The sequence below is a fragment of the Equus przewalskii genome, chromosome 2 (assembly GCF_037783145.1).
Source record: "Equus przewalskii isolate Varuska chromosome 2, EquPr2, whole genome shotgun sequence".
NCBI lineage: Eukaryota > Metazoa > Chordata > Mammalia > Perissodactyla > Equidae > Equus > Equus przewalskii.
Window position 1 is genome coordinate 87,337,309 of NC_091832.1, and position 27,362 is coordinate 87,364,670.

A 27,362-nucleotide genomic window follows, 5' to 3' on the forward strand; every position below is an offset into this window, starting at 1 on the left:
CTTTTTGCTGCGAAAGACTGGCCCTGAGTTAAACATCCGTGCTCATCTTCCTCTGCTTTATATGTGGGACGGGATGCCTACCACAGCGTGGCTTGACAAGCAGTACGTAGGTCCGCATCCGGGATCCGAACCAGTGAACCCTGGGCAACAGAAGCAGAACGTGCGCGCTTAACTGCTGCGCCACTGGGCCAGCCCCTCTTTGAACTATTTAGAAAAAGAATTTAGAAAAATTTTGGAAGGGTAAACAAAGAAAAGTTTTTTGGGTAGAGATGCATAGGTCTGGGAGGTCAGAGGCAGATATTACTGTGCACCCTTTTGAACTTTGTTTTGTTTTTAACGATATACATTCATTTTCTCCTTAATTGAAAACAAAATAAAAATTTAAAACCTGATCATTAATGCAAAGGGAGCAGGTGACTGATTTTTGTTTCTGGGATTGTTCAACAGGTTAGGTTGGATCACAATGGAAAATTTTCTAATGTAGACTTTCAAGGTGTTCACTCTGAGAACGGACCAGTTTTGGTCGAAGAACTTGGAAAGAAGTATGTACCACTCTTCTCCTGTCTCTTCCATTTAGCCAAATGTAATCATGAGCATTTTTAAATGGCACTGTGTATTTGCGAAGTCAATTAAAAGGTATTGTCTACGTGTAGAAAATATATTTATTTAGATCTTTTGAGAAAGAAGTTTGAGTTCAAATTTAGTGTTTTGCACGTTGAAATATTTAAATAAAAATACTTGTTTTGTTGCTTGTTTAAAATGTGCCATGCTTCACAAAGGCAATTTGGGAAATTGAGTATATTGTCACTATCAAGTGGGAGGTTTGGGGGATAGGGCCCACATTCACTTCTGCTTTCATTCAGCTCTGTGTTGCATATGTAGTTAGTTTTCAGTCATTGTTTGTCAGACGGAGAGTAAAATATCGTGGTTGACTTTCTGTTACACGTTGTTACTTTAGAGCACCTTTTGTTTCAGTTGCTGCTGCGTTTACTAGAGAAAAAGGTGGTAAATCACACCCAAACTTCACAATGGACAATTTCACACTCAGATATAAGGAGGATAGTACAGGGACCCTCAATATAACCATCACCCTGTTTCAGCAGCTAACAGCATTTGGCAATCTTTTCTAATCTATTCTCCCTAACCTCTTTTTTCCTTTTTAAATGGGGATGGACTTGGAATATTTTGACGCAAATCCCAGACATCACACCAGTTCTTACAGAAACAGATCTTTATATGTGTCTCTAGCACGGTGAGGACTCCCTTTCCCCACCTCAACTACAGTACCATCGTCACAGCTAACAGTAACAGCCATTCCTTCTTTGTCTCATCTTTTGCTTAGATTATCATTAAGGCCTTTTAGCCTTCTGTTTTGTTAGGTTAGAGAATATGCTTTTGATGTATGTCATCTTATTTGATTAGAATTGCATCTGGGTTGCTAAATGTTTTGTATTTTAATTTTTAATATAACAACTAAAACTGGAAATTCTTACAGAAGTTGAAAATAAAATATTTATGCACAATACTTACGTAGATAGTCTTACTAGGAATACTTAAAGTTATTACAAATGTTTTTCTTCCTCATGAAGACACTCACCGAAGAATCTCAAACCACCTCCCTTAGAAAGCTGGAACACAGTGTCAGGGAAGAAGATGAAAAAACCTTCTACTTCCGGACAAAACTTCCATCCTGGTAGGAGCACATTGAGTTACAGTTGGGGGGTGAGAGTGGTGGGGATGGTACTTGGAGCTGTTTATAATAGGAAAGTTTATGAGGTATTTTTGACTTCTTGTCACAGACATGGATTACAGAGGGCCAAAGAATCCAGGCAAGCCAGTAAAAGCCCCCTCAGCACTACCTCCTCGGCTGCAGCAGCCCTCAGGAGTGAGACAGCATGGCTTCTCCACTCATCCTGCAGGGTCTCCGTCTCAGAAACCCTCCAGTGAGCACAAAAATCTTAGCAGGACACCCTCACAGATCATAAGGTAACCTTCCTGAATGCAAGAGAAGTAAGAATTGAGGGGCATTTCTTTTATTTGCCACATTACATTTAAATAGTTACAATTTTGTGTTCATGTACTTGTCTGTAGCATAATATTAAAAATATTGTTGACAAAATACCACGTGAGGATTTCAGTCCTTTATAATTCTCTTTAAACAAATCAAGGTAATTTTGTAGGGTAAAGCATGTATATTTTTTTTCAAATGATTTAGGAGATCTTATCCAAGCCAAATCTTATTCTGGCACTTAATAGTTTTCTGGTAGCTTGCACTGTGTTAAGTACTGAATTCCAAGTTGCATTTCTAATTCATTGGAGGATGAGGGTGTTCTTTATATATGAACTTGAATCGACCAAAATAGTTGGTTTACTTTGTTCTGATAAGTTTGGATTGTTGGTGGTTATGGGTCTAATACTGAACCGGGCTACAGTTTTAGGTTAATGTGATCACGAATATTAGCATTCTCACTGAGCATCCAGAGACAGATGAACTTCAGGGTCATAGTTTCCTGTGCTGTGAATTTTATTTTTTCTCTAATCTGCTCTTCTGCAGAGGGGTTTATGCCCTTTGGAGGAGCTTTATGTGAGAAAGCGTGGCTTTTTTGTTTTTTTTGAAGAAGATTACCCCTGAGCTAACTACTGCCAATCCTCTTTTTGCTGAGGAAGACTGGCCCTGAGCTAACATCCATGCCCATCTTCCTCTGCTTTATATGTGGGACACCTACCGCAGCATGGCTTTTACCAAGCAGTGCCATGCCCACACCCAGGATCTGAACCGGCGAACCCCGGGCCGCTGAGAAGCAGAACGTGCGAACTTAACTGCTGCGCCACTGGGCCAGCCCAAGAAAGCGTGCCTTAAGTTGAGGCTGTCATCTTCATGCACACTTGGCCTGCGCGTGCTGGGGCCCTCCTGGTTACTGTGACTAATGCCGTCTCCACCCAAGCTCCCTCTCCCCAATTGTCTGAACAGCTGTAGCTTCAGTATGTGTGCTTGCCAAGCTCTGGTCGTTAGTTCCTTAATTTCTGGCGTTTAGGCATTCCCCTTTCTTGGGAATGTACTTAACATTTTGACATTAAATATAGTGTATGTAACATCTTCAAGACAGAATTTTAGGTTCTTAGGCTGACATGTTACTAGTCCTGTGTTAGTTTCCTGGGGTTGTGGTAGCAAGGTGTACCGCAAACTGCATGGCTTAAAACAACAGAAAGGTATTCTCTCACAGTTCTGGAGGCTTGAAGTGTGAGCTCTTGTTGTCACTAGGGCCGTACTCTCTCTGAAGGCTCTAGGGGAGAATCTGTTCCCTGCGCCCCTCCTACTGTGGTGTTGTCCGCAGCCCTTGGTGTTCCTTGGCTTGTAGATACATCGCTCCCATTTCTGCTTCCATCATCACATGGTGTTCTCCCTGTGGGTCTGTCTGTCTCCTAATAAGGACACCAGTCATTGGGTTTAGGGCCACCTTTCTCCAGTATGACCTTGAGTTGATGACTCAACCCTTTTTATAAATAAAGTCACAGGCACGGGTACCAGGGGTTAGGACTTGAACATATCTTTTTGGGAGACACAGTTCCATCTGTAATGAATACCAATACTTCAAATATATTACATTTTTCTTTTTAGTTTAACAAACTATTTAGAATAGGAAATTAATTGATATTGTTCAAAATCGAAAATATTCAAAAGTTTCTTTATTGTGATAATTCTTCTTCCTATCCCTGTTTTCCCAGTGATCTGGTTTCCTTCTGCAGAGGCATCTAGTGTTAACAGACTCCTGCATATCCTCCCAGGGATACTTTTTACATGTGTAAAAAGTACTTGCATATTCATAATCCAGTTTTCCAAAAGTTCTAATGAGAACAAGTGATTCAAAAATCAGAAGAAAGATGTTACCTGATCCCTTGAAGTTGGTCACTGCAAACACGACCCTGAACATTGGCCTGAGTAGAATGGTCGAGGCTTTGCATTCTTGACACACCCCGCAACAATGTGAGGGGACCTCCGGGGCCCATGGTGGGTTACCTCTCCCAAGAAACAGAATTTGTGCTGTTAATCGACTATTGGAGGCTGAAGTCAGTTGTTTGGACATTGACCAGATTCCACTCATTAGCATCTGGTGACGTCCTGCCCAATGCAAGCAAAGTACCTAGGAGGACTAACCTATTTTGAATATTGACTTTGGAAACCTAAAAATATGAAGTAAATATAGGAAGGTCATAGGCAGAAATGAGACTTTTCTTTAATAAAATTCTCATTTCTTAAAAGAAGCATTTTTGTCCCCTTGAACACAGGGATACCCTGTAGTGTCTTAAAGATTAAAAAAGAAGGTACACACAGACTACTAAATAGCTAATTTAAATATGCTTTTGTTTACCACAAACTGAATTTGTATCCAGTGTGTTTCTGGTGTCATATCCCATCTGCTGGGAGTTGGTAGAATGGTCAGACAGATGTGAAATGTCTGTCTTCTTAGGATCCTTTTCTTTTTTATGTGTTAGCTATGTATTACTTGGTATAGAAAAACACAAGTTGGCAGAACACAGTGGGTAATAATATAGATATGAAACTTTAGAGAATTATTTTTGACATTGTGACAGATTATATAGCAACCTAGTTGTATCTGCAGTTTGTCTGCATTCACTGTGGCTGCCAGAGTAAAGTTTACTAGTATATTCAGACAAATTTAGTGACTGCTGATTAAATATTTAAGATTTTTTTTGAATCTAGGCAAAGTTTAGAATTTTATAGCTAATAGTCCAATTGATTTAAGCTCATTAGAGTTTATCTTGACTTTCTTTCTACTGTGTAACACATGAGTTTTGAATTCTAGTTACAGAATAAAAGAATTGTAATGTTGGGCATGAGACCTTCATGAACTGTGACTTTTTCATTTCTTTCTCATTGATACTGTCTCTTCCTTTGGAGAAAACAAAAAGAAATATAACAAAAACCAGGCAGGACTGCCATGTATGCTTTCATTATGCAAGTGCTGAAAATGATAGTAGTGTCATTGCTCAATGCCTCTCCTCCAGTTAGCGTCTCTGTGTGGTGGGTGGGGATGAGATGGACAGTTTAGGGTGAGGCGACATGGTGGTAAGGTGCTGTTAACTTTCCCGAGACTCCTGTTGCTTGCTCAGTCTTCTTTGGAGTCTTCTCCCACTGGATTTTGAGAAGGACTAGTATAAGATTATAAGGGGCCCGACTTGCTCTCCTACTTTTTTTTTTCCCTAGTATCATTTGGGTTGACATTTTCCCTGTTGGAATTAGGGTATGATTTTAAGTGGGACTATTTGAGCACGTGAAGTGACTGTTCTTTATTTCGGAGGTAAAAAAAGCCAGATGGTATCATTGTGTTCTTCCCACTCTTTTTAGGAAGATTATATCTCTTTGTATTGTGACGACGTATTTTTCCTGTGGGTTTTAGATTTTCATTTCCCACTGTTGTGGAACTGTTAGACATAGTAGAAATGGTCTTTATATTGCCTTAACACTAAGATAACTATGTTATAGGCTACTGGACTCTATTCATTAATTTGTCATCCTTCATTGACCAAAACTATATTGAGATGACAGCAGTCTTATCTGTGCAGTTAGTATCTAGCCTGGTACATCCTAATTTTCCTTCATCCCACCTTTCCATCTCCCTTAGTGGTGTCATCAGAAAGCAGGAGGATGGACCAAGTGTCTCCTCTGAGCATTCCCCTTACTTAAAAAATTGCAGTGCTTTTGATACCTAAACTAATAACTTTCCCTTTCTTTTGAAAGTGAATTCTTATGAAAGTATTGGAAGATGGCATAAAGAATATAGACAGTGCTTTACATTTCTGTCCTGATGAAAAGGAAAAAAAAAAAATCTGAATTATTTCTGTATCACTTGGAAGTGAGTTATATATTTCTTTTTCTTTTTAAATTTTTCCACCTATTGTAAGTTTGTCTTCTTAACTCTAACATATCCTAATGCTATAGGGACTTCATTTGCTAAACATTTATTATCAGGATGCCAAAAGTTGAATAATAATCACAGTATAGCTAAATTAGTCAAATATTTGTATTCCAAAAACGGCTATTTTATTTTAGGTACGCAGTACATTTTGTTTTTTTTTCTCATGACAAGAATGTTTTATTTGACAGAAAACCTGATCGTGAGAGAGCTGAGGATTCTGATCACGCGAGTCGAGAATCGAACTATTTTGGCCTCTCCCCAGAAGAGCGCAGAGAGAAGCAAGCTATAGAAGAATCTCGTTTACTCTATGAGATTCAGAACAGAGATGAACAGGCTTTCCCAGCCCTTTCCGTATGTATAATAGAGATTTTAAAAGTTATCACTTAAAAGTCTCTCCTTAATACAGTTTTTATATTAAGCCATAGTTTCTAATGATGGTAAGACTAAATCTTTTTAAACTGAAAGGTATCTTAAAGATCATGTAGTTGTCCCTCCTTTTCACATTTTTTATGAGGAAGATTAGGTCTAAAGACATTACTAGTTGGTGGCAGAGTTGAGGCAAGTAAATTGGTTACCTCACTTCTAGTTTAGTATTTTCTTTTGAACCAAAACACATTTATTTTGCTAGCTAGAGTAATATGCAGTAGAAGTTCATGATTCAGTTAACAAGATACATCTATAAAATCACTGTTCCTTATTAAACATACAAGGACCTAATAACCTAGACTGTCTAATAAGAGCTGTCACTCTGAGTGTTTCCTCTTGGAGGTGATAGTATATGTAACCCTGTGGCTTCACCTTTGCTCTGTGTGTTGGACACTGGGTTGATGAAAGAAATGTTCTCTACCTTTAGGTTTCTTAATTGTTTTGGAGGAGTCAGAAGGGAAGACAGTTCTCATGTAGAGTGAAGTAAATGCTCTTTACTGAGGGGAGGGTTCTGTGGGGAGGGTTCATTGGCAGCACAGGGGAGGGGTAACTGGTTCAGTTTGGGGGCACTGGGAGTCCTGAGCCTATGTTCTTTTAAATATTGGTAAGTGGTACCAAATAATTTGTGATCCAGAATGGTGGTTGGACACTTTTTCTTAACAGTGGATGAAACAAACAAAATGGAATGTTATAGAAGGCTACCTGGTATATAAAATGTTAGGGCCCCACACCACAATTCTCTGTTCTCTGGCCTTTGTGGAATCCTTTAGAGGTGTGAGATGCTCAGTTGCAAGCAGCGGATCTGGAATAGTAGTTCAGTCTTGCACAGGGGTTGGAAGAAGTGCCCACGTCCGTATATGAATTGGGCATGGTCTGTATGCTAAGTATATTTATCTTTATGTCATATGTTATTTTCCCATAACATTTAGTTAGTAAAAAACTACAGATCATTTACGGTTGTACTCATAGCTTTTTGTCCTTTTTTTCAATTTGGAAATGATAAAAATACAACTTCTGTCATGTGGGAATAGATTGTAAAATTTTTTGATTGTTAAAATGGGGTCTTCGTACTTAGACTAGGCAGTTTGATTCTTTCTTGGACTTGATTGTGACTCGGGTTTGTCTTCTAGAAAACTCCTGCCACAGAGGGCTGAGATCCTGTCTCAGCTGTGCTGCATTCTCTCAGAGTGCTGGAAGCAGAAAGGGCCTTAGTGATACTTCAGCTTAAAAACCTGACTTAGTCCAGTCCCTTTGTTTCAACAATGAGATGGTTGGATCTCATGCAGTGCTTAAGTGATTGACAGTCAGTAGCACTTCAGTGATAAGAATCCAGTGCACTGTCTCTCTTTGCACTTGCCTGTTTTTTCCCACAAAGGCTGTATAACAGCTACTTTTGAAGGTTGGTGTGAAGGGTGCTATTCTTTGTGCAAAGAATGTAAGTGTAAGTTGCAAGGTGAACATTTGGTCAGGGTGGCTCCCCGAGATGGGGATTTGAAGTCTTACTACTAATTTATGCCCAGGGTCTGATGGCCTAGTACTTCAACTTATTAATAAGCCTATTACTGTAGTGTATATAATTAAATAGGAAACCTAGATTCTTTTTTTTGTAGTTTCAGAAGTGTAATGATATAGGGCTATGAATTTTAAGATTTTTATTCAGATGTTTTAAGAGTAAGATTATAAGATTTTTGTTCATATATTTGTGGGTAAATCTTTAACACAAAGTGTGGGGTTTTGTTCATTTTAAGAGCTCATCAGTTAGTCAGTCAGCTTCTCAGAGCAGCAACCCATGCGTCCAGAGAAAATCATCACATGTGGGTGACAGAAAAGGAAGCAGGCGGAGAGGGGATCCCGAAGAACGAAAAGATAAAGGTGTGTTACTTCATTATTTGAATGCAGATGCTAGAGATCTGTGTCTGATTTAAAGTTAGACATTGGGAAGAGAACCCTTACTTTTGAAATCAGGGAGCAGTTTATTGTCACATATCTCATGGTGGCAGAGAAACGTTAACTCAAGCTAAAGCATGTTAAATGTCATTCTGAGAACTATTATTTGCTGACTAAACATGTTTCAGATAGCCCTTGGCTTTCTCTGTCTTCATATTTTGTTGTTCTGTTGTCGAACTTGACTAGTGGCTGATGCTGTCTTTTTTCTTGATCTGTTGCAGACTCTATCCATGGGCATGTTCACTTGGATAAAAAACCCGAGCCAAGCACATTGGAGGTACACGTTTTAAATGCTCATTGCATCTTTTCTTTTTCCTTAACACTGTGATAGTATAGCAGGAAGAAGTAGAAGGAGGAAATGGAGATGATGTCATCATTTTATATCTTAAGTGTTAGGGAAGTAGAAAAGCAGAGAAAAAAAATTGGGGAGAGATGACAGTGCTTGAGGAGAATTCACTCACAGATATAACCATTTCTTCAAGGGTACAGTATGACAACCTGTCCAAACTGGTGGAAAGTAGTTTGTACTTCCCATTACTCTGTAGTAGATTGAGATTTTTAAAGGAAGAACGTGCTGTTTTGAAATTATGCCCACAGTAACAATGGTGGCCCGTACAGTACTTTGATATCATGAAGACGCACAGGCAAAGTCACCACCTGTTGGGAACCAGATATAATTGAAAAAACAGTCGTGAGAGGGTTCAGTCAGGTGCAGGTGGGGTGAACTATAAGGCAACCATGATTCTCCTAGAATGTGGGTCTTTGAAATACAAAATTACCCTTATTTTTTTTTGCTTCCAAAGAATATTAGTGATGATAAATGTGCAAGAGTTTCATCACCGTCAAAGTCAAAGAAATTGGAGTGCCCACCTCCTGCAGAACAAGTAAGTATATTGTTGCATTTGACATCGAGCGCTCCATTTTCTGGGTTTCTTAGCTGTGTGTATATGATCATTTAAAAACAGGAAACATCTGTATAGAAAATAGGAACGTTTATTTTAGCATCATAATTTGGGTGTAGTTATGAATTTTCTTTAATTCTGTTGTTGGTTAGTCTAGAATGTTCTCGGTTTTTATGGAGTGTTATTTTTTTAATCACCGTTTCCTGGACATTGACGCCATTCTTCTGAGTTGATTTTGAATAAGTTTGTACTTGCTACCTTGTGTTGCCTTTCCGGTGAGTTGGTTTGAAAATTAGATTTTTGAAGGGAAATTATGAATTTCTATTTTATTTCAAAACTTTACAAAAGAGTTGTCTGTACCCTTAAGTTATTTCATAGAAGGGAGGGTATGTAATGATTGGAGTGATTAGAAAAATATACATTTAAAAAGCAGTGCACCAATTTACCAATTTAATGATGACGCACCGAGTTCTAGCACACATTTTGGCTCTTGGTCTAACACAGGAGTAGAGAATGGTCTGAGTCCTTGCCTTTCTGTTTACATCCTTCGTGTCAGAAAGCACATAATTTCATGGTATATCTTTGAGTGAGGCGCTGTTCTAGACTCATGAATTTCAAGGTCATTTTGCCTTAAAAGCAGTGCATTCAAGTTGCTTTACAGTTTGTTTCTAACTCTGCTAGTGACTTTTGACTTTTGGTAGGCAGTCTCTGGTTAGGATCAAATTTGTTTGTGTGGAATTTTTAGCTACTGTGTTTTTCTGTTTCATTTCTAAGACCAGAAAGACCGTTTATATAGAAACTGCAGTTGTGTAAAAGGTAGGCAACTCAAGGTATATATTTGGTCGTTAAAATTAGTGTTAAGCGAAATGAACTCTTGTCTTTTTCCACCCCTCTTGTTGAAGAAGCCAGCAGAACACGTGTCTTTGTCAAATCCAGCTCCCCTTCTAGTTTCTCCAGAGGTACATCTAACTCCTGCGGTGCCTTCTTTACCAGCCACTGTGCCAGCCTGGCCAAGTGAACCTACAACTTTTGGACCAACAGGTTAGATAAGATTTTTAAAAATCCAATAAACCAGCCAACAAAAGCCTTTCCAAGTCAGAAACTTCAAATTCTTGAGTGAGAGCTTGACCTCAGAGCAGGGTTAGGTGTGTGGAGCCTCACAGAGCTTTTTGTGCTCCTCTGCTTTGTTGTGTGTCCACTGTGGGAGGGCCAAGTTCATTTGATACTTATTTGAGATAAGCCTTCAGAATCCCAGGAGTAGGAAGTTTGAGCTGGTTATCTCCACTGGTTGCTTTGGTTTCTCAGCCCTGGCACCACTGTTGGCATCCCTCATGGACCAGCTCTTTATGGCCCCCCATTGAACCCTTTGCCAGGCTCTATGTCTTACATATGTTTATAAGAGCTACTATTAGAAGACATTGACCCACAGCTTGTTTCCTGAGCTCATTTCCTCCTTTGTGTCCAGGAGGGTCCTTGGTTGATAGAAAAGGTATTTTACACTGCTTAAGTACACACCTTTTTACCAGCTATATCAATTGTACAACATTCTTTACTTTGTTATTTTTTTTCTTTTGGTGAGGGAGATTGGCCCTGAGCTAACATCTGTTGCCAACCCTCCTCTTTTTGTTTGAGGAATGTTACCACTGAGCTAACATCTATTCCAGTCATTCCCTATTTTGTATGTGGGACAGGGCCACAGCATGACTTGATGAGTGGTGTGTAGATCTGTGCTCAGGATCTGAACCTTTGAACCCCAGGCCACTGAAGTAGAGCGTGTGAACTTAACCACTATGCCACCAGGCTGTCTTCTAGCATTCTTAACATTTTAACTTAGTGTAAACTTATATTTGTAGAGGAAAATTATTTTCACCTTTATAAAGTTTTTGATTCTTTTTCCTCTCTTGTAGGTGTTCCTGCTCAAATTCCTGTTTTGTCTGTGACACAGACTCTGACCACTGGACCCGATTCTGCTGTGTCCCAAGCTCATTTAACACCCTCTCCAGTTCCTGTGTCAATACAGGCAGTTAACCAGCCCATGATGCCTTTGCCTCAGACAATGAGCCTTTACCAAGACCCACTCTATCCTGGGTTTCCTTATAATGAAAAGGGAGATCGAGCCATTGCACCACCTTATTCACTGTGTCACACTGGGGAGGACCTGCCTAAAGGTGAGGTCCTTCTCCAAGTTCAGTCGGTTTTATTTACCATGTACTGATACAGGTTCAGTGAGAAATGTGAGCAGAGGTCAGAAGTCCTTTTGCCGAGTAAGCCAGAGGACTCCCTGGGGAAGGACAGCAGAGGTTTGGCTGGTAGTCAGCCACGCTCCTGTTTCAGCTTGTGTTTGATTGGAATATCTTCTTTGTGTGTTTAGTAACTGCCCCTCCCTCTGTGTCATTTTTTCAAAAAAACAGACTAAAACTATTTTGAATTTAGTCTTAATAATGTTATTAACCAGATAACTAAATATTACTGAGTTTTCTCATAACTGGTCTGGTTTTTGGAACTACTCATATTATTTCATCCATGAAAAAGTTATGGAGAAGAATGACTATAATAGGTAACAGCTGTCATCATATAATGTACTACAAGCAACAATATATTTTTTTAAAGAATTCTTTTAAAATTTGTCTGTTCCCCATCCCTTTTAAGGGAATTTTAGTTTGCAGAATTTCCTATCTGTAGAAAAACTGGAAGAGTAATGCAGTGACTGTATGCTCTTCACCTGGATTTTTTTTTTTTTTTTTAAAGATTTTATTTTTTCCTTTTTCTCCCCAAAGCCCCCCGGTACATAGTTGCATATTCTTTGTTGTGGGTCCTTCTGGTTGTGGCATGTGGGACGCTGCCTCAGTGTGGTTTGATGAGCAGTGCCATGTCCGCACCCAGGATTCGAACCAAGGAAACACTGGGCTGCCTGCAACGGAGCGTGCGAACTTAACCACTCGGCCACAGGGCCAGCCCCTCTTCACCTGGATTTTTATGGGTCATTTGGTTTTATTAGGGGTTTGATGGTTGAGTCTGTAGGTAACTGGCTGATGTCAAATGAATACCTGGGCTAATACCATCCTACTAAATCTCAGGTTATTAATGAGTTAGGTTTATGTTGATTTTACCCTTATCCCCCAATATTTTTGTCATAATTTTTTAAACTCCACGGAGAAGTTGAAAAAAGAAATACAGCGAACACCTGAGTTTCCCTCACATAGATTTGACTTTAATCAGATAAAAAATCTCAATTTTAGCCATTTTGGGACTTAGCATAGAGAAAGCATATTGAACCTAGAATTACCCTACAGTGGCAGAGTCTGGTCTGGTTATTTTATAGTTTTTAATCTATGTTTTATATCACAGGCTAGAGAAAACAATTCCAGTAGGCAAAATTGTCTTTAGAACTATATATTGTTTGAGGACAATGGAAAAAAGCTTTTTGAATGTATAATTTTAGTGATGATTATGTTATTTTTCAGATAAGAACATTCTTCGATTCTTCTTCAATCTTGGTGTAAAGGTATTCACATTTTTATCATTTAAAGTTATTTTTTTAAGTTAACAGCTTAACTGTTATTACTGTTTAAATAATATTAACTCTTAGCCTGTCAATCAGTCACCTAAGGTTCATTAAATCTCATTGAGAACTACCATTTTCAGGACTGTATTGTTTAGTTTTGGTGGTGATTGAGACTCCAGTATTTGCTTGCTTTTCCTTTTAATTGGCAGCGGTTTCACCTTGTCAGTATATTCAGGAAATAGTCCCGTCCGTGAGCAGCCTGGTGGAAATGTCCTTACTGAGGAATTAACTGAAAGATCTGGGTTTGAAGTTCTGTTCCGTCACTTTTTAGCTGTGTAGCCCTGGGCAGGTCATTTAGTGTATCTGAGCCTAGCTGTTTTCATTTATGGATTCTTACACCTGCTTCGGTTGTTGAGAGGATCAAAGGAAGTAACATGTGAAAGTACTCCTATGGAAGGTGGTGTGCTCATTAGCAGAGTGGAGGCATCCTTTGGGAAGTGGTCAGCCTAGAAATAGCTTGTCTTAGAAAGAGGCTGGAGAATTCCACGTCCTTGTCAGTGCTGTGTTCTCTCCTGTCTTGGGTTAGTTTCTGTGGGTTCTAGACTAAAACTATGAAATGAAGTGTCTACTATAGCCTCCTGACCAGCTCATAAAAGGAGACTTGATTAATTTCACCATCAACTGCATTCATTGCCTAGTTTTATGTTTATCTAGTTAATATTGGCTTTAGCTAATTGGTTAATTAGCCAATTAGCTGGTAAATTTTTCTTTGTGTTTTGGTCTCTAGCTGAACCTCTGCAGGAGAAGGATTTGGAGTATTTCGTTTTCAGTCTCACCCTTCTCTGACTAGAGGTCTAACTCTCATCTTGGAGGAGGAGTGCTCTGGGGGCTCCTAGACCTGTGGAGTGCTAATGTTGTGCATCCTCTGCTCCTGTACCAGCATTTTTCTGGTAGAACAGGTCCAGAGCAGTTAACTAGTTGGCTTGGGGTCACACAGAGAGTTAGTGGTAGAGCCAGAACACAAATGCAGGTCAAGCTAAATAGCCAGTGATAGAGATACTTGAAGCTGGAGGCTCGAGTGCTGATGTTTGTTGTTTGTGAGATCTGCACCACTCAGAATTATTTCAATGCATTTATATCCAAAGGATGGAATTAATGATCATGATAATCTGTGGATGGGTTCATTATATTGTCTCCTGTCAGCCTCTATACCAAGACTTTGGGTTGGTTTCAGGATAGGAACAAGGAATGGGGTCTTAGAGCAGTGACTTAATTTTGTAATTCCTTTTCATGTTGCATATCACAGTGATCTGGTATTTGGACTGCAGATTATATGATCTTTGCAGGCATGAGAAACTTATTCTTTTTCCCCTCTTTTTGTTTATCTTAACTGTTTTTTTGTCTCTTCTAGGCATATAGTTGTCCCATGTGGGCCCCGCACTCTTACCTGTACCCTTTGCACCAGGCCTATCTGGCAGCCTGCAGGATGTACCCAAAGGTCCCTGTCCCTGTGTATCCTCAAAACCCTTGGTTCCAAGAAGCTCCTTCTGCTCAGAATGAAAGTGATTGTACCTGTACCGACGCACACTTTCCTATGCAGACTGAGGCCAGTGTTAATGGTCAGATGCCACAGGCAGAGATTGGACCACCAACATTTTCTTCACCTCTGGTTATCCCTCCATCTCAGGTGTCTGAAAGTCATGGACAGTTGTCTTACCAGGCTGATCTTGAATCTGAAAACTCTGGACAGCTTCTTCATGCTGAATATGAAGAGTCACTAAGTGGCAAGAATATGTTCCCACAGCCGTCCTTTGGACCCAATCCATTCTTAGGCCCAGTTCCCATTGCACCTCCTTTCTTTCCTCATGTTTGGTATGGGTACCCTTTTCAGGGATTTGTAGAAAATCCAGTAATGAGGCAGAATATTGTTTTGCCTTCTGATGAGAAAGGAGAATTGGATCTGCCCCTGGAAAATTTGGATCTGTCTAAAGAATGTGGTTCAGGTGCAGCAGTAGAGGAGTTTCAGGAGGCCAGAGGTGAAGGCACACATTGTCTCCCTGAAGCCAGTGTGAGTAAGCATGAAGGCCGGGTGGAGCAGTCGTCCCAGACACCTAAGGCAGATCTGGCATTGGCTTCCGTCCCTCCTGTAGCAGAGGGAAAGGCTCCTCTTCCCACTCAGATTCTGAACAGAGAGAGAGAAACTGTGCCTGTTGAACTTGAGCCTAAAAGGACCATTCCAAGTCTGAAAGAAAAACCAGAAAAAGTGAAAGATCCTAAGACTGCTGCTGACGTGGTCAGTGGGGCCAACTCTGTGGATAGCAGAGTGCAAAGACCAAAAGAAGAGAGTTCAGAAGACGAAAGTGAAGTGTCTAATATTCTGAGAAGTGGTAGATCCAAGCAGTTCTATAATCAGACTTATGGAGGCAGGAAGTACAAAAGCGATTGGGGCTATTCTGGTAGGGGAGGATATCAACACGCGAGAGGTGAGGAGTCCTGGAAAGGGCAGCCAAGCAGAAACCGAGACGAAGGTTATCAGTACCATCGCAATGTCAGAGGACGGCCGTATAGGGGGGACAGGAGAAGATCAGGGATGGGAGACGGCCATCGGGGACAACACGCTTGATGGTTGTTGCTGCGGGATTTTAGAGCAGAAACCCTTTCTTAGGTGGAATGTTTCTGAAGGCTTTAAAAAAATACATTAAAATAAAAACCCAAATTGGAACGCTCTCCTCCCCTCCCCCTTTACCCTCACTCCCATCTTGGACAACAGATTTTGGATATGCATTCAAGGGGGCAGGTGAATTCCTGGCATTGCCATTTTTCTTTGTTCAAAATCTGTTTATTGGGTGACTGCTCCCATAAAAAGTAGAAAATGTTTGTTAAAGTATTTTTTATAAACAGCTTAATATAAAACATTATAGATTTAGCGTTTGGTTTTTTTCCTCATATAAGTTTAATTTCAAATGTTGGAAATGTGTGCTTTATAGTGTTTACTAAAGTGACAAGAAAATATACCATTTGACACACTATAGATTCCAAAACATAACATTGCACCAAATAGAAATGTATATTTTATTATGCAATGCCTTAGTCATAAACTGGGCTCAAACAATTCTTAGCCTAAAACACTGTTGTCTTTTGAAATGCTTCCAACCCAAAGGCCTTTCATCTCAGTATCTGTCAAACTTGAATAATGTCTTCTCTTTAATATTACACATAAGGCAGCCTATTAACCTGTGTCTTAGAAATGTTGTATATAGTTCTTTTAATATTCATAGGGTATATTTTTGAATTTTGGTGAGTATTTGTTGAACTTGAGATCGCGTACAAGAACAGATGTTTAAGAAATAATAGGAAATCTAATGAAATGGCTGTTTCCACCAAGAATTCTTAGCACTGGTGTAAATATCATGGTGCCTACTCGAAAGAAATGTAGATGCTATGCATTTTGAAAATAATCTGCATCTGTTAAAACTGCAGAAATTTTTTAATGCCACTTTAACACTAATGCACTGACAGATTTAAATATTTTGTGAGAAGAAATGTTAAATTTTTAGCTTGACAGGTTTCTATAGAGTTACTGTGTTTTGTTTTTCTCTTTGCACCATTAGTTATGTATATCACTTTACATTTGCATGTTCAATTTGTCACGGCTGGAACTATTGTACAAAAAAGGATGATTGTGACTTCTAGTTCTTTTCTAGAGGATGCTGCTAGAAAATGGTTTTGCTTTGCATTTTTATAGCTTGTCAACCCTTTGGTAACATGTCTCTGATCCTGCTTCCTTCCAGTCTTTGCAGTATTCACTAGAAGTTCCCTTTGCATGTTGCACTCTGTTCTCATTTGGAGATTTGACTCTGAATTAACACAGTATTCATTTATCTGTGTTACTGTGTAAAAATAACTGTAGCTTATATTTCTTATTTGTACATACCAATGTGAAAATCTACCCTTTTTTATGTTCTCTTTTGATCAGGAAGTTTGAGTGCTATGCAAATAACGTAGTAATTTCTCTTTGCATGCCACGTGTAATATACCTAGCCAAAAATAGTTTTTTTTTTTTTTTTAAAGCAAATTACTTTAAAAGCAAATACAATTCACTTGAATTTGACAAACTGAAGCAGATGAGTTTTCTGGGTTCTCTGATAACCCGCAGGAATGTTGGGATGCCAGCTAGGCTCAGTGAATCTCCACTGTACTGTAATAATGGTTATTTACCTCTGTGGTTTTAATTACCTAATGTCTGTGTAACTGCTGATTTGAGTAGTGATTAGCATTTAGATGTTTTGTAACATAGGATTTTAGACAGCACTTTGAAAGATAACATTTTATTATGATGGTGCTAGGTAAAAATTTGTAAAGACTGGGATGGTTGTGTGGAAAAAAATTCTTGAGAGAACCTGTTGAAAGGAACTTCTGTTGTCACCTTCTAAAGCTAGAACAATTGAGGAAGGTATACTCCTTAAGCCATTTTTTTCTTAGTTAACATCAACAGTTGTTATGAAATGAAGATTAGAGGGTCCTCCACTTTCAGCTAATGCTTTATTATTAGCCTAACCTGATAATTTTTATGAAAATCACATTTACATACAATGACTAGATTTAAGAGTTCAATAGTGTGATCTCAGGAGTCCAAAAGAAATTGCTATTTCTAGTGTCCTTTGTTTTATTGACTGGGATTTGATTGTCTCAGTTTCTTCTGGAAATGTTTAAAAATTGGATAGGAAAGAATACTGCTCATTTCTTCACTGTCACTCTGTCTTACCTCAATTGAGTAACAGAATACTCTATAGTTCCTGAAGGAAATACTGATTTCTTTCCTGTTTCCCATAACTTACCTCCAGGACATGATGGAAACAGTGCTGAAAGAGAAGTTTAGGAGATGGTACTTTACTCAGTGACCTCTGGAATAAAAGAACTCTGACTTTTGTTAATTAGTTTTAAAATTATCAGTCTTTGTATGAAGGTCAGTTTTGTTTTTCTCCTTTAGGTTTGTTTGTATTAGCCCAGGGGATTTTGCCTTATGCTGAGGTCAAACTAGGGCCAAGCAAGCTTTTGTCGTCCTCCATTTTAACTGAATCAGAGGTATGTTGACATGAACTATAATGTTTCTATATAAGAGAAAAACAAAAGCTTAGAAGTGAGAATCATTTGTATTTTGAGTTGGAAATTATGGAACTTGACTGTATTATGATCTTACACATTTTGAAGAACAAATGTTTAGAATGACCAAAGCTCACCTTTGTTTTTCCTTTTAGGTAGTTGCTTTTGCTAAACTTGACTGCTGTCCCTTTCCTTTTAGTATCGTGTGTATTTCTCTTCAATTTCATTTCCTCTCAGATCAATCTTCAACTCTTGCTCCATGTACTGGTTGGCAGCAGGATGTTAGCATCTGTGTAGTCCTCATTCGTTTCCTGGTAACCCATGCGTTCATTTTCACGGCTGACCTAAGCTCAGACCCTGCCTTGACCTGGTAGGAGTGGGTTTTCCCAAACCACAATGCTGATACAGCTTATTTGATGCAAACTATACTTGCAGTGTTTCCTTTGTGACTCAAGGTTGAATTAAAATGCCTGTGAACTGCAAACTTGCTTATGATTGACTTGGTGCAATACAGTTCCTTTCTAACCATTTCTGGTTTAGAAACATTCAGCCATCCTAGAAACTAGCAATATTTATTTATGCCTCATTTATTTTACCTTCACTTTTAGATGAGGTAACCTTAGTCTTTCACTTCTGGGTACTAAGCAAGGTCCATTTAAGTGTAGCTGAGGAGAATGCATATTTGGCTACACTATTTCTGTTTACTGTATTTTGCTTCCTATTTAATGTCTAAATGCTATTGTGTTTTTGTTTAAAATCTTAATGGCTCAGTTCCAGTATGTCACTTTCAAAGAACTAAGGTTTTGCTACTAGTGTCAGCCATTTACTCTCCCACTAATTGGGATCTTTTCCCCCTGAAATGTTTTAGAAAATCCTAGAAGAGGGTGGGTGCATGTCTTAATGCTGGGAAACAGCAATTTTGGGGTTGAATTTACTTGAATGGATTAAAAATTGCATTGTTACAGAGCTAGAAAAAAGTTTATGTATGAAAAATAATAGCCTTACACTGAGTACAAATAATACTTAAAAGCATGTGAAGATGTGATCATTTGTGATGTTACTTGTAAAAAAGTATATATACATATCTTTTGAAGTGTTGAAAGGAAAATAGTACTTTATATTCTTTATCATATCACTTTTTGTAAGTGTTGAATATATTCCTGTTTATTTTTCTATGTTCTGTTTTGTAGCCTTAAGAAGTGTTTCAAACATATCTGAATGTATAAAATAAGAGTAAATGCCCTACATGGTGTGATGCTGCATTATATATAAAACTGTGTGCATATATATAAAATTTTGTCTCTTGATTCTGCTTGTGATTCTTTGGTTCCAGGGTTAACCAAGTAATATAGCATATAAATCTTAGACGAATTTTAGTCAAACTTCTAAAAGTAGGAGATGGTTTCCATGGTTTTTATCCAGGCAGAAGTTAATTCTAGTATGTGCAACTAAACACATAGGCTTTATAATCCATGGGGTAGGTAACTCTTCTTTTCCCTACTTTATATATATAGCCACACACTGCAGAACAACGATGCCTGGTATATATGACAGTGGTCGACGTAGCCTAGGTGTGTAGGTTATGCCATGTAGGTTTGTTTAAGTACACTCTGGTGTTCACACGACGATGAAATTAACTAATGATGTTATTTCTCAAAGTGTCTCCGTCGTTAAGCAACACACAACTGTATAATAAAACTGACAGGCCAAGTAATTTGAGTAAGGTCATGCGTCTAACAAGTGGTAGAATGTGGATTTGAACCTAGCTCAGTGGTTTTAGAGCTAATGGCGATGTGCGGAATATCTAAGAATTTATGGATTTAAATGGCCCTTTTTTTTAAAGTTAGTATTCAGTAATATCTGTCTTCTGAAGAAAAGTAAAGCAAATCTTTTCGAAGTTTTATTTGAAAACAAAGGTAGCAAGTATACATAAGGTACTTTGAAAACCCAAGTTTCTTAAGGCTGTATTTCTACATTAAATCAAGTCACCTAAGAATATTGCTAGTCAATACTTGTTTAACCTACTTACTATTTGGACTGTTTTAGAATAGCTTCCCCAGAAAGCACAGCCTGAAAAAAAAGCTTCATTCAGTGCAAGTGTTTGATAGAAAGGTGATCTAGGAACAAGGGGCAGCAAGCAGGGAAGGACAAGTTGGTTAGTCCTATAGGCTGGTTTGGGACTGCCTGAGGAGGTGAGTGATCGGGGGGCAGTATAGAACCTTGGGGGGATTGCAGGGAGAAAGGAAGAAGAAAAGGGGGAAGCCTTTATCTGTCAGCTGGGTGAGTGCCAGTGCCTCTCCCCACCGAGTCAATGCAGAAGCCAGAGGATGGGGAGGAGAGCAACGCGGATGTCTGTTGGTGCTGGGTGAGCCCTTGGAGAATTGGTTGCTTGAAGTGGATGGGATAAAAAGGTGAGACAGGTGACCAGTGCTCCACAAGAAATATCCTATACAGGGTTTCTTTGAAAGTTTTCTATATTAGAAGGGCCTGCTTTTCACTTTGAATATTTGTTAACACTTTTACTTGACTTTGACTTTTAGGTTCATGTCTAGGGAATAGTATGAGAATCTAAACTACAAAACAAGTCAACACAGCTTCCCTTCATAACTAAATTTATAAGCTCATCCAAAAGTGTGAATCATGCACTCCCCAGAAAAGTGAAGCTTACAGACATTGGTACAAACGTGTTAGTTTTTAGATTAATCCTATGAGTTTATTAGAGAAGCTGGAGCTTCAAAGTCAACCCTTTATAAATACATACCATTCCTGTAATTACATTTTGTTTTTCACATTTAGAAAAAATCTTATAAAGATTAAAGATGTGAACTGTGTGGTTCTTATGGCCTCATATCCTTTTGGATATTCTACCTAACTGGCAAATTATTAACAGATTTCAACAACAAAAATTCTGTATAATGTAACTTTTTTCTTTTAAATTAAAACTGGCTTTAGACTAACTGCCTTCAGGAGTAGAAAACAATGTAATGCTATGTACCTACCTAGGGATACACCTGTTAGTGTGTAACTTGTTGCATGCTTCCTGTAAGTTACTTTGTACATTAGGAGTTAGTAAAAGCATTTAAGTCCTTTATAATTTTATAAGCTATGTTTACACATCAGTTCCAGAAACGGAGACCAGAAACCAGTAGCAATAGACATGAAGTGACACCAAGGCTGCACTCCATGAGAAAGGATGGATGGACATGGTTGCCAGTCTCAGCTGAGAACTGTGTAGGTAAGAGACAGACTTGGGCATGTGCAAGGTTGGCGGCTGGAACTAACATTTGCATTAAAGCCAGGAGCACCCCAGTAAAAAGGGCACTAACAGTAATAGTAGACATTTTCTATAGACAAACCTCTCCTGGCCTGGGTTCTAGATTCTTACAGGAAAAAAAACCCCACAATAAAACCCTGAGAATGTTATCACATTTGTTTAGGTTTGAGGTCCAGGAATCTGCAAGCTAAGATGAAAAGTGGTTCCAAACTGGTCATACACTTGGGTCACCTGGCAGAAGCAGACAGAAAGCCTTTGGAAAGGCAGACCTCAGCCAAGGAACCAAGGTTACTTTAACAGAAAACCAGTTTGACTTATTGTAACTTAAACAAATAGGGATTTATTTCCATTTCATAAGAAATCTGGAGAGAAGTGGCTGCTAGCAATTGTCCAGTGTTTGATGTCAGGACTAGCATCCTTGTGGCTTTCTTGGCATTTCCTTTGTGTCACCTTATATGCACAACACATCCACAAGAAGCAGTACCAGATATGTATCTCCTTTTATTAGGAAAGCTAGAGGACTTCCAGAAACACCCCAGAAGATTTTTACTTTCAACTTACTGGCTAGAACTGGTCAACATGGCCATGCCTAGCTGCAAGAGAGTAGGAAAATATAGAAGAGGATTGTCATGGTTGTCTTAGCCCAATTATGACCCACCCTTGGGGGCTGGGCACACTGCCTACCCTATCAAATTGGCAAGGAAGGAGGTGCTGGTGAGTAAGAGGTTGGAAGGAAAAGGGGACTGTTTGGCCTTAGAATTTTCACAGATAAAGCCTCACTGAACATCAGCTCACAAATTAAAATAATACAAGGAAACGATCCTCCCAAGAGGAAGAGGTAGCAGACACATTACAAAGCAATGCATGAGTTAAATGGACAGGCTCTAAATATTTCAAAAGATTAAGACAATGGAATAAAAAAATTAAAAAATTATAAGCTCCTGAACTGCTATCTTGAAAATTCTTGTTGCTTCTCTAATTTTGCTGTCTCTTCAGTCTCTACTTTGAGCATGTAGAAACCTCGAACTTAAATCTTGAAGGCACAGGAAATCCTCTACAACCTGCCCGTATGCATCCTTTCACTAACCTCTTCAATGCCTGTGCTGATTCTACCTGACCTGACATGTATTCTACTTTACATGGATTACCTTATTATTTATCCTTAGAGGTGCTGTTTTTCCTTGGAGCTACTTCCTTCACGCTTTCTGACTCTCCAACCCAGAACTATTTCTCTTCTGAGCGCTCATAATACACCAGGCACTGGACTAACAGCTTGACATACACTATCTAAATGTTAATGAATATGAAATTATAGAACCTACTGAGTAGTTGTCCAGTCTTCCTACTTTCTCTCTGGCAAGTAGATTCATTCCTTCAACACAGTAGGCAAAGTACACGCCAGACACCAAACTCTACACTGAGTTATAAGCAAGAGAGATTGGACTGGACTTCAAGACGCTATGGTCTAAACTTAGGTTAACTTAAACTGTATACATACACTGCTTTTGTTAAGACTGCTGTACACTAGTTGAACATAATAAATGTGGATTATCTTGGGGCCAGTGCCAAGGCCGAGTGGTTAAGTTTGCGTGCTCTGCTGCAGCGGCCCAAGGTTTTGCCAGTCCAGATCCTAGGCACGGACATGGCACCGCTCATCAGGCCACGCTGGGGCAGCGTCCTTCACAGCACAATTAGAAGGACCTGCAGCTGGAATACACAATTGTGTGCTTGGGGGCTTTGGGAAGAAGAAAAAAGGAAAAAAATCTGCAACAGATGTTAGCTCACATGCCAATCTTTAAAAAAAAAAAGTGGATTATCTCTTTATTGAAGATTTAAAAACTTACATGATTTCTACAGTTGATATGTACAAAATTCGAAAGATAATGGGGTATATGTGTATTATGTCTCCTATTCTTTAACCATCAAGTTAGCCTTCCCAAAAAGCAATAGTAAGTTTCTAGACTATCCTTTTGTGTATTTTAGTATTTTGTATAGTTTCATGTAAATGGTGTATATTATATAAACTGTGTTGCACCACCTTTTTTGCTTAGAGATTTCTTCCCAATCAGGACACACTGAGCAGTCTCATTCTTTTTAATAGCTAACATCTGCATTGAAGGTCTATTTGAGTTGGTATAACTGGTTTTATAGAAAAACGTTTTTCTTCTGTTAGCAACTCTAAGACCTTTCTTTTCTATTGCTATATAAAATTTCAGTAAAATCTAAATACGTATTTTTAAAATTTAATTTACATGAAAAACGAACATATTCTGTCATTAGCAATAAGTAGAAAGAACTGTGCTCTTATATCACAAGTATTTTCTTTGGACAGAATATGGATCAGTAAATAAAAATAGCTTTTGTCTTATTTTATTCAATATATGAAATAAGCATTCACAAATTTAACCTATCCTTAAAGTAGGCACTACTTATTTTAGTATAATCCCATTTATGTACAAAATAAACCCTTTACATATTCACACATTAGTAAGTGCAAAGCATGAAAGGATATATATTAACAGCAAACACAGGTAACCTTTGGGAGGGTAATGTAAAGGGAAATCATAACTTTTTAGTCTACATATTTCTGTATATTTGCTTTTTTCACAATAAACATGTACTTATGGATTAGTCATATAAATTAATTTTTTAAAAGGCCTAATGGGGTGCAGTTAAACCATACCTTCTATCCACTGTTTGCATATTAATCAAAGCTTCTACAGTTTCAAGGAGCTCTAAAAGTCTATTCAATAACTTCTAAATTTCCTCTCTATTTTGCTTGCTCCATTAATTTATTTAGTAAACTCTTTTCCTCACTTGTACTCTGTTAGTTCCAGTTCAGTGCACTAGTATAATCAGAAATAGAAATGGAAGTGGTTTCACATTACAGGTATCCCACTGTTCAAACTCAGGAACCTAAGATAAGTTTTCAGAACTCTTACTACACACTATCCAAAATTCAAAAAGCAAAAAACAAAAAGTCAAATAGATTTAGATAATGTCCCCTATATCCAGACTTAGAAATGAATATATCTGGTACCAAAGGATACTCTGTATTGCTATCTGGGGATTCATTTGCATTAATGTTGCCTTTAGGTAAACGGCTCATAGTCCTTGGCTGCCCATCAGAAGAAATCTGTGAAAGTTTAAAAATACACAGGTGCTTAGGCACCAACTCTAAAGATTTTGAGCCTGTACTTTAAAGGGAAACAAATATTCTTTAAAATGCTTTTTCCTAAATCTTGATCAGTGATTACATAAATGTATGTTTAAAGAATGACCTTGAGAATAATTACAGAATATACAATCTTATGGAAATCTAAAATTGAATAATTCAGACTAAAGTTGGGTTTTTTCTTGGTAGGTGGTGGGGAGAGAGGTGTTGAAATGATTTTTCTGATAGATATTCAACAGCACCAAAAACATCGTAAACAATATTTAAGTTGGTAACAGAGCCATTTCCCAAAAGTGGTGTTTTGTAGTAATTTTCCTTTGAAAGCCTAAACACACTGATAATATAGTGCAAAGACTGAAAACAAATAACAAATATAATCCTGATGTTTATTTATCAAATTTCATCAGTGGAGTCTTCGACCGGCTTTTAAAATAAGGGCAGTTTCATTATATTGTCATACTTGGCAAACCATGTAAGTACAGAAATCTTTTTTCAAGATTTTTAAAAGGGGGCAAAACTGGTGAGCATTTGGTACATGAATATTATACACCCATTAAAAATCTTCCCATACATCATGAAAACTTGGAGGTAATTTGTTTAGCTTGAAATGTCTTCATTTTAGAATGTTATGCACAAAAAGGGGCTTATCTAGAACAGAAATGGGGCATTTTCTGTATTCAGACTACAATTTACAACACAACTGGCTTTTGATGTTACATTAAGTAAACTATACTTCAAGCTCCAGAGTATGTGAGGCATAAAACCTGATTAAAGTTTTCTATGACAAAATCCTAATAAATGTTTCTTTTAATAAATGGCTTATCAATATTCTCAGATTCAGTCTAATCATCCAAGAAAAAGTAGTTTCCACTCTTCTTTTGTTCTACATCCTAAAAAATAAAATAGAGAAGCAACAAAAATCAACGCCATTCTTCCACACGTAGGGGTAGACTTACCCACTGTATAACTTTTCACAACAGTGTCTGTACAACCTCCTCTGTACTCACTGTCTGCTTCTCGATATTCCTGGGTCCACTACTAAAAGGCAACATTACGACCTCTGTGACCCATCCCTACTCCCAGAACACGTCTCCTGGTCCATCTCAAGCAAATCCCCTTTACATATAACGCCTTACTTACACATATAAAATTTTGTTATATAAAATACTGTTTCCAGGAAAACTATTCAATTTCATCTTCAGCATTTTAATTTTAAGCTGGTCGAAAAGGTAACATACTGTCAGTTTGAGAACTTACACAAAACGTATTTAAAAATAACTTTTCCCAGTACTGTTTATAGACTGACCAGTAATGATCCATCGACCTACTTGCCTAGCTGCTCCCTCATTAGGATTATGGTATGACTGTCTGATATGACTAGGCATAGAGAAATGATGAATAGGTGTACCTGGGGACTGCACCATGAGTATCTACACAAGAAAATGACAATACAAAGTGTTTATAATGCTTCAGAAGACATTCTTAGGAAAATTAAGCTGTGCATAATAAGTGTTCTGGAATTTAGTTCCTCTTTTCTGCTTATTAGCTTTTCAAAACTGGGAAAACTCTTCAATTTAAAGTCAGAACTTGTCATTTCATTATCCTGGCGAGAGTAACATAAATCATTTATAAAGAAAATACACAGTGAAGGCTAAAGGCATCCAGACATCGTGTTAGGTGCTTAAAAAGACATGATGTGTACGATGACCTTGTCTCTGCTTTCCAAGAGCTCACAGTTTAGTAGCAAAGCTAAAGAAGTACAAATATGAAAATAATAAAAACTAGTAAATGCTACACATTATGTATAGCAGACTTCTAAAGCTTCTAAATATTAAGGATGATGGCTAGAGGGCCAGGAAATGTAAATAGCATTTTAAGTAGGCACTACAGGGGATACTAAAAACACAGAAATGCTTTTTTAGAGTTCACTCACTTTTTCTTTTTTTGAGTGCCCAAGAGATTACTGCCTTCTAAAAAACAAACCATAGTTCACACACTATATCAAGCATAAGGTGCACAATTATTTTATGTACCACAAAGAAAGAAAAAAACTGCCAATTAAACTGACAAAATGCTTTTCCATTGTTTAGAATATTATGTTCACTTAAGGAGCTTGTTTAGACTCTTAAAATATACATTTTAATCCTGTGTTGCTCTTGTGCACGCACAAAAAGAAAAATATATAAGAGAAATGGTTAAAGTACTTGCAAAAACTTCTTTGTTTCAATATTGAATTAGTGTAATCTTTCTGAAGACATTTTAAATGGCAGTTAAACTCAACACATGTAGTACAACAGTGGTTACGATTCAACGAGACATCAACAGCTCTGCCTGAGTCCATGCAGCAACGGCAGCTACATCACACTGCTGCCTACCAGACTGAAGCATGCCACCAGATTAAGGTGGAAAACACGAATCTTAGAATTAAGGAAATATGTGTAGATTTTTAATGAAACAGGCTTCCAATTTGAAACATGCCTTTCAATTATTTACAGTGAGAAGTTATCCGCAATTTAACATAGTTTTTCTACATACCTTAATTGAATTGAGTTTGTTTATTCTTGGCCTATAGTTGTTTGGATCTCTTCTGAAAGTAATTTCAAGCTGAGATAAAAATTTATTCATGCCAGCCAAAAGGGTTTGAGGACTAGGGAAAAAATAAGATCTATCAATTGTGATTACATTTTACCACCCAAATTTAACTACTTTTTGGGATGAAGAGTATTAAAAATCACTGTTCCTTCTAATTCCCCAATCATAAGTCATCTCGATAATAATACAATGACAGCATATTATAAATTCTCTGTTGAGATAGGTCTTTGTTTAAGGTAAACTGTTTGTTTGGCTATAATATTTCTGTGCAAAACACACAGTTTAACCTGTGTTTCTGATCTGGAAAAAGAAATATTTAAGACAGACGTGTACTATATTAGAAAAACAAAAAAACCATTCATTAGGAGATTACAAAAATTCAAATCTCATATTTTTTAGGGGAGAAGAGAATTAACAGAAAAAGTAATATTTATGTTAGGAATTTAGCACTGGAGGGAATATGTACAACATAATGGTTTTCAGTACTAAGAAGTCCTTT

General features: G+C 38.0%; 2 protein-coding genes across 10 annotated transcripts in view; one reads left to right on the forward strand and one right to left on the reverse strand.

The window, feature by feature from the left end:
• The window catches only part of OTUD4 (OTU deubiquitinase 4), a 46,951-nt gene extending 24,921 nt beyond the window's left edge, over positions 1-22,030 (forward strand). For 4 of the 9 annotated variants that reach the window (XM_070608950.1, XM_008515366.2, XM_070608952.1 and 1 more), the window contains 11 exons: positions 448-542; positions 1,590-1,693; positions 1,800-1,986; positions 6,128-6,290; positions 8,114-8,237; positions 8,534-8,589; positions 9,116-9,196; positions 10,117-10,255; positions 11,122-11,382; positions 12,679-12,719; positions 14,131-19,129. In XM_070608950.1, the coding sequence (XP_070465051.1) occupies positions 448-542; positions 1,590-1,693; positions 1,800-1,986; positions 6,128-6,290; positions 8,114-8,237; positions 8,534-8,589; positions 9,116-9,196; positions 10,117-10,255; positions 11,122-11,382; positions 12,679-12,719; positions 14,131-15,342 (2,463 nt within the window). In that variant the 3' untranslated portion in view covers positions 15,343-19,129. Of the gene's footprint in view, positions 1-447; positions 543-1,589; positions 1,694-1,799; positions 1,987-6,127; positions 6,291-8,113; positions 8,238-8,533; positions 8,590-9,115; positions 9,197-10,116; positions 10,256-11,121; positions 11,383-12,678; positions 12,720-14,130; positions 19,130-20,942 lie in introns of those variants that run through there. The other 5 variants (XM_070608951.1, XM_008515367.2, XM_070608954.1 and 2 more) reach the window with 3 other exon arrangements.
• A 2,613-nt stretch (positions 22,031-24,643) lies between these two features.
• The window catches only part of ABCE1 (ATP binding cassette subfamily E member 1), a 28,506-nt gene continuing 25,787 nt past the window's right edge, over positions 24,644-27,362 (reverse strand). The window contains exons 17-18 of the mRNA XM_008515365.2: positions 26,807-26,918; positions 24,644-25,161 (exon numbers count right to left, since the gene is read on the reverse strand). Coding sequence (XP_008513587.1) covers positions 25,114-25,161; positions 26,807-26,918 — 160 coding nt within the window. The 3' untranslated portion in view covers positions 24,644-25,113. The remainder of the gene's footprint in view (positions 25,162-26,806; positions 26,919-27,362) is intronic.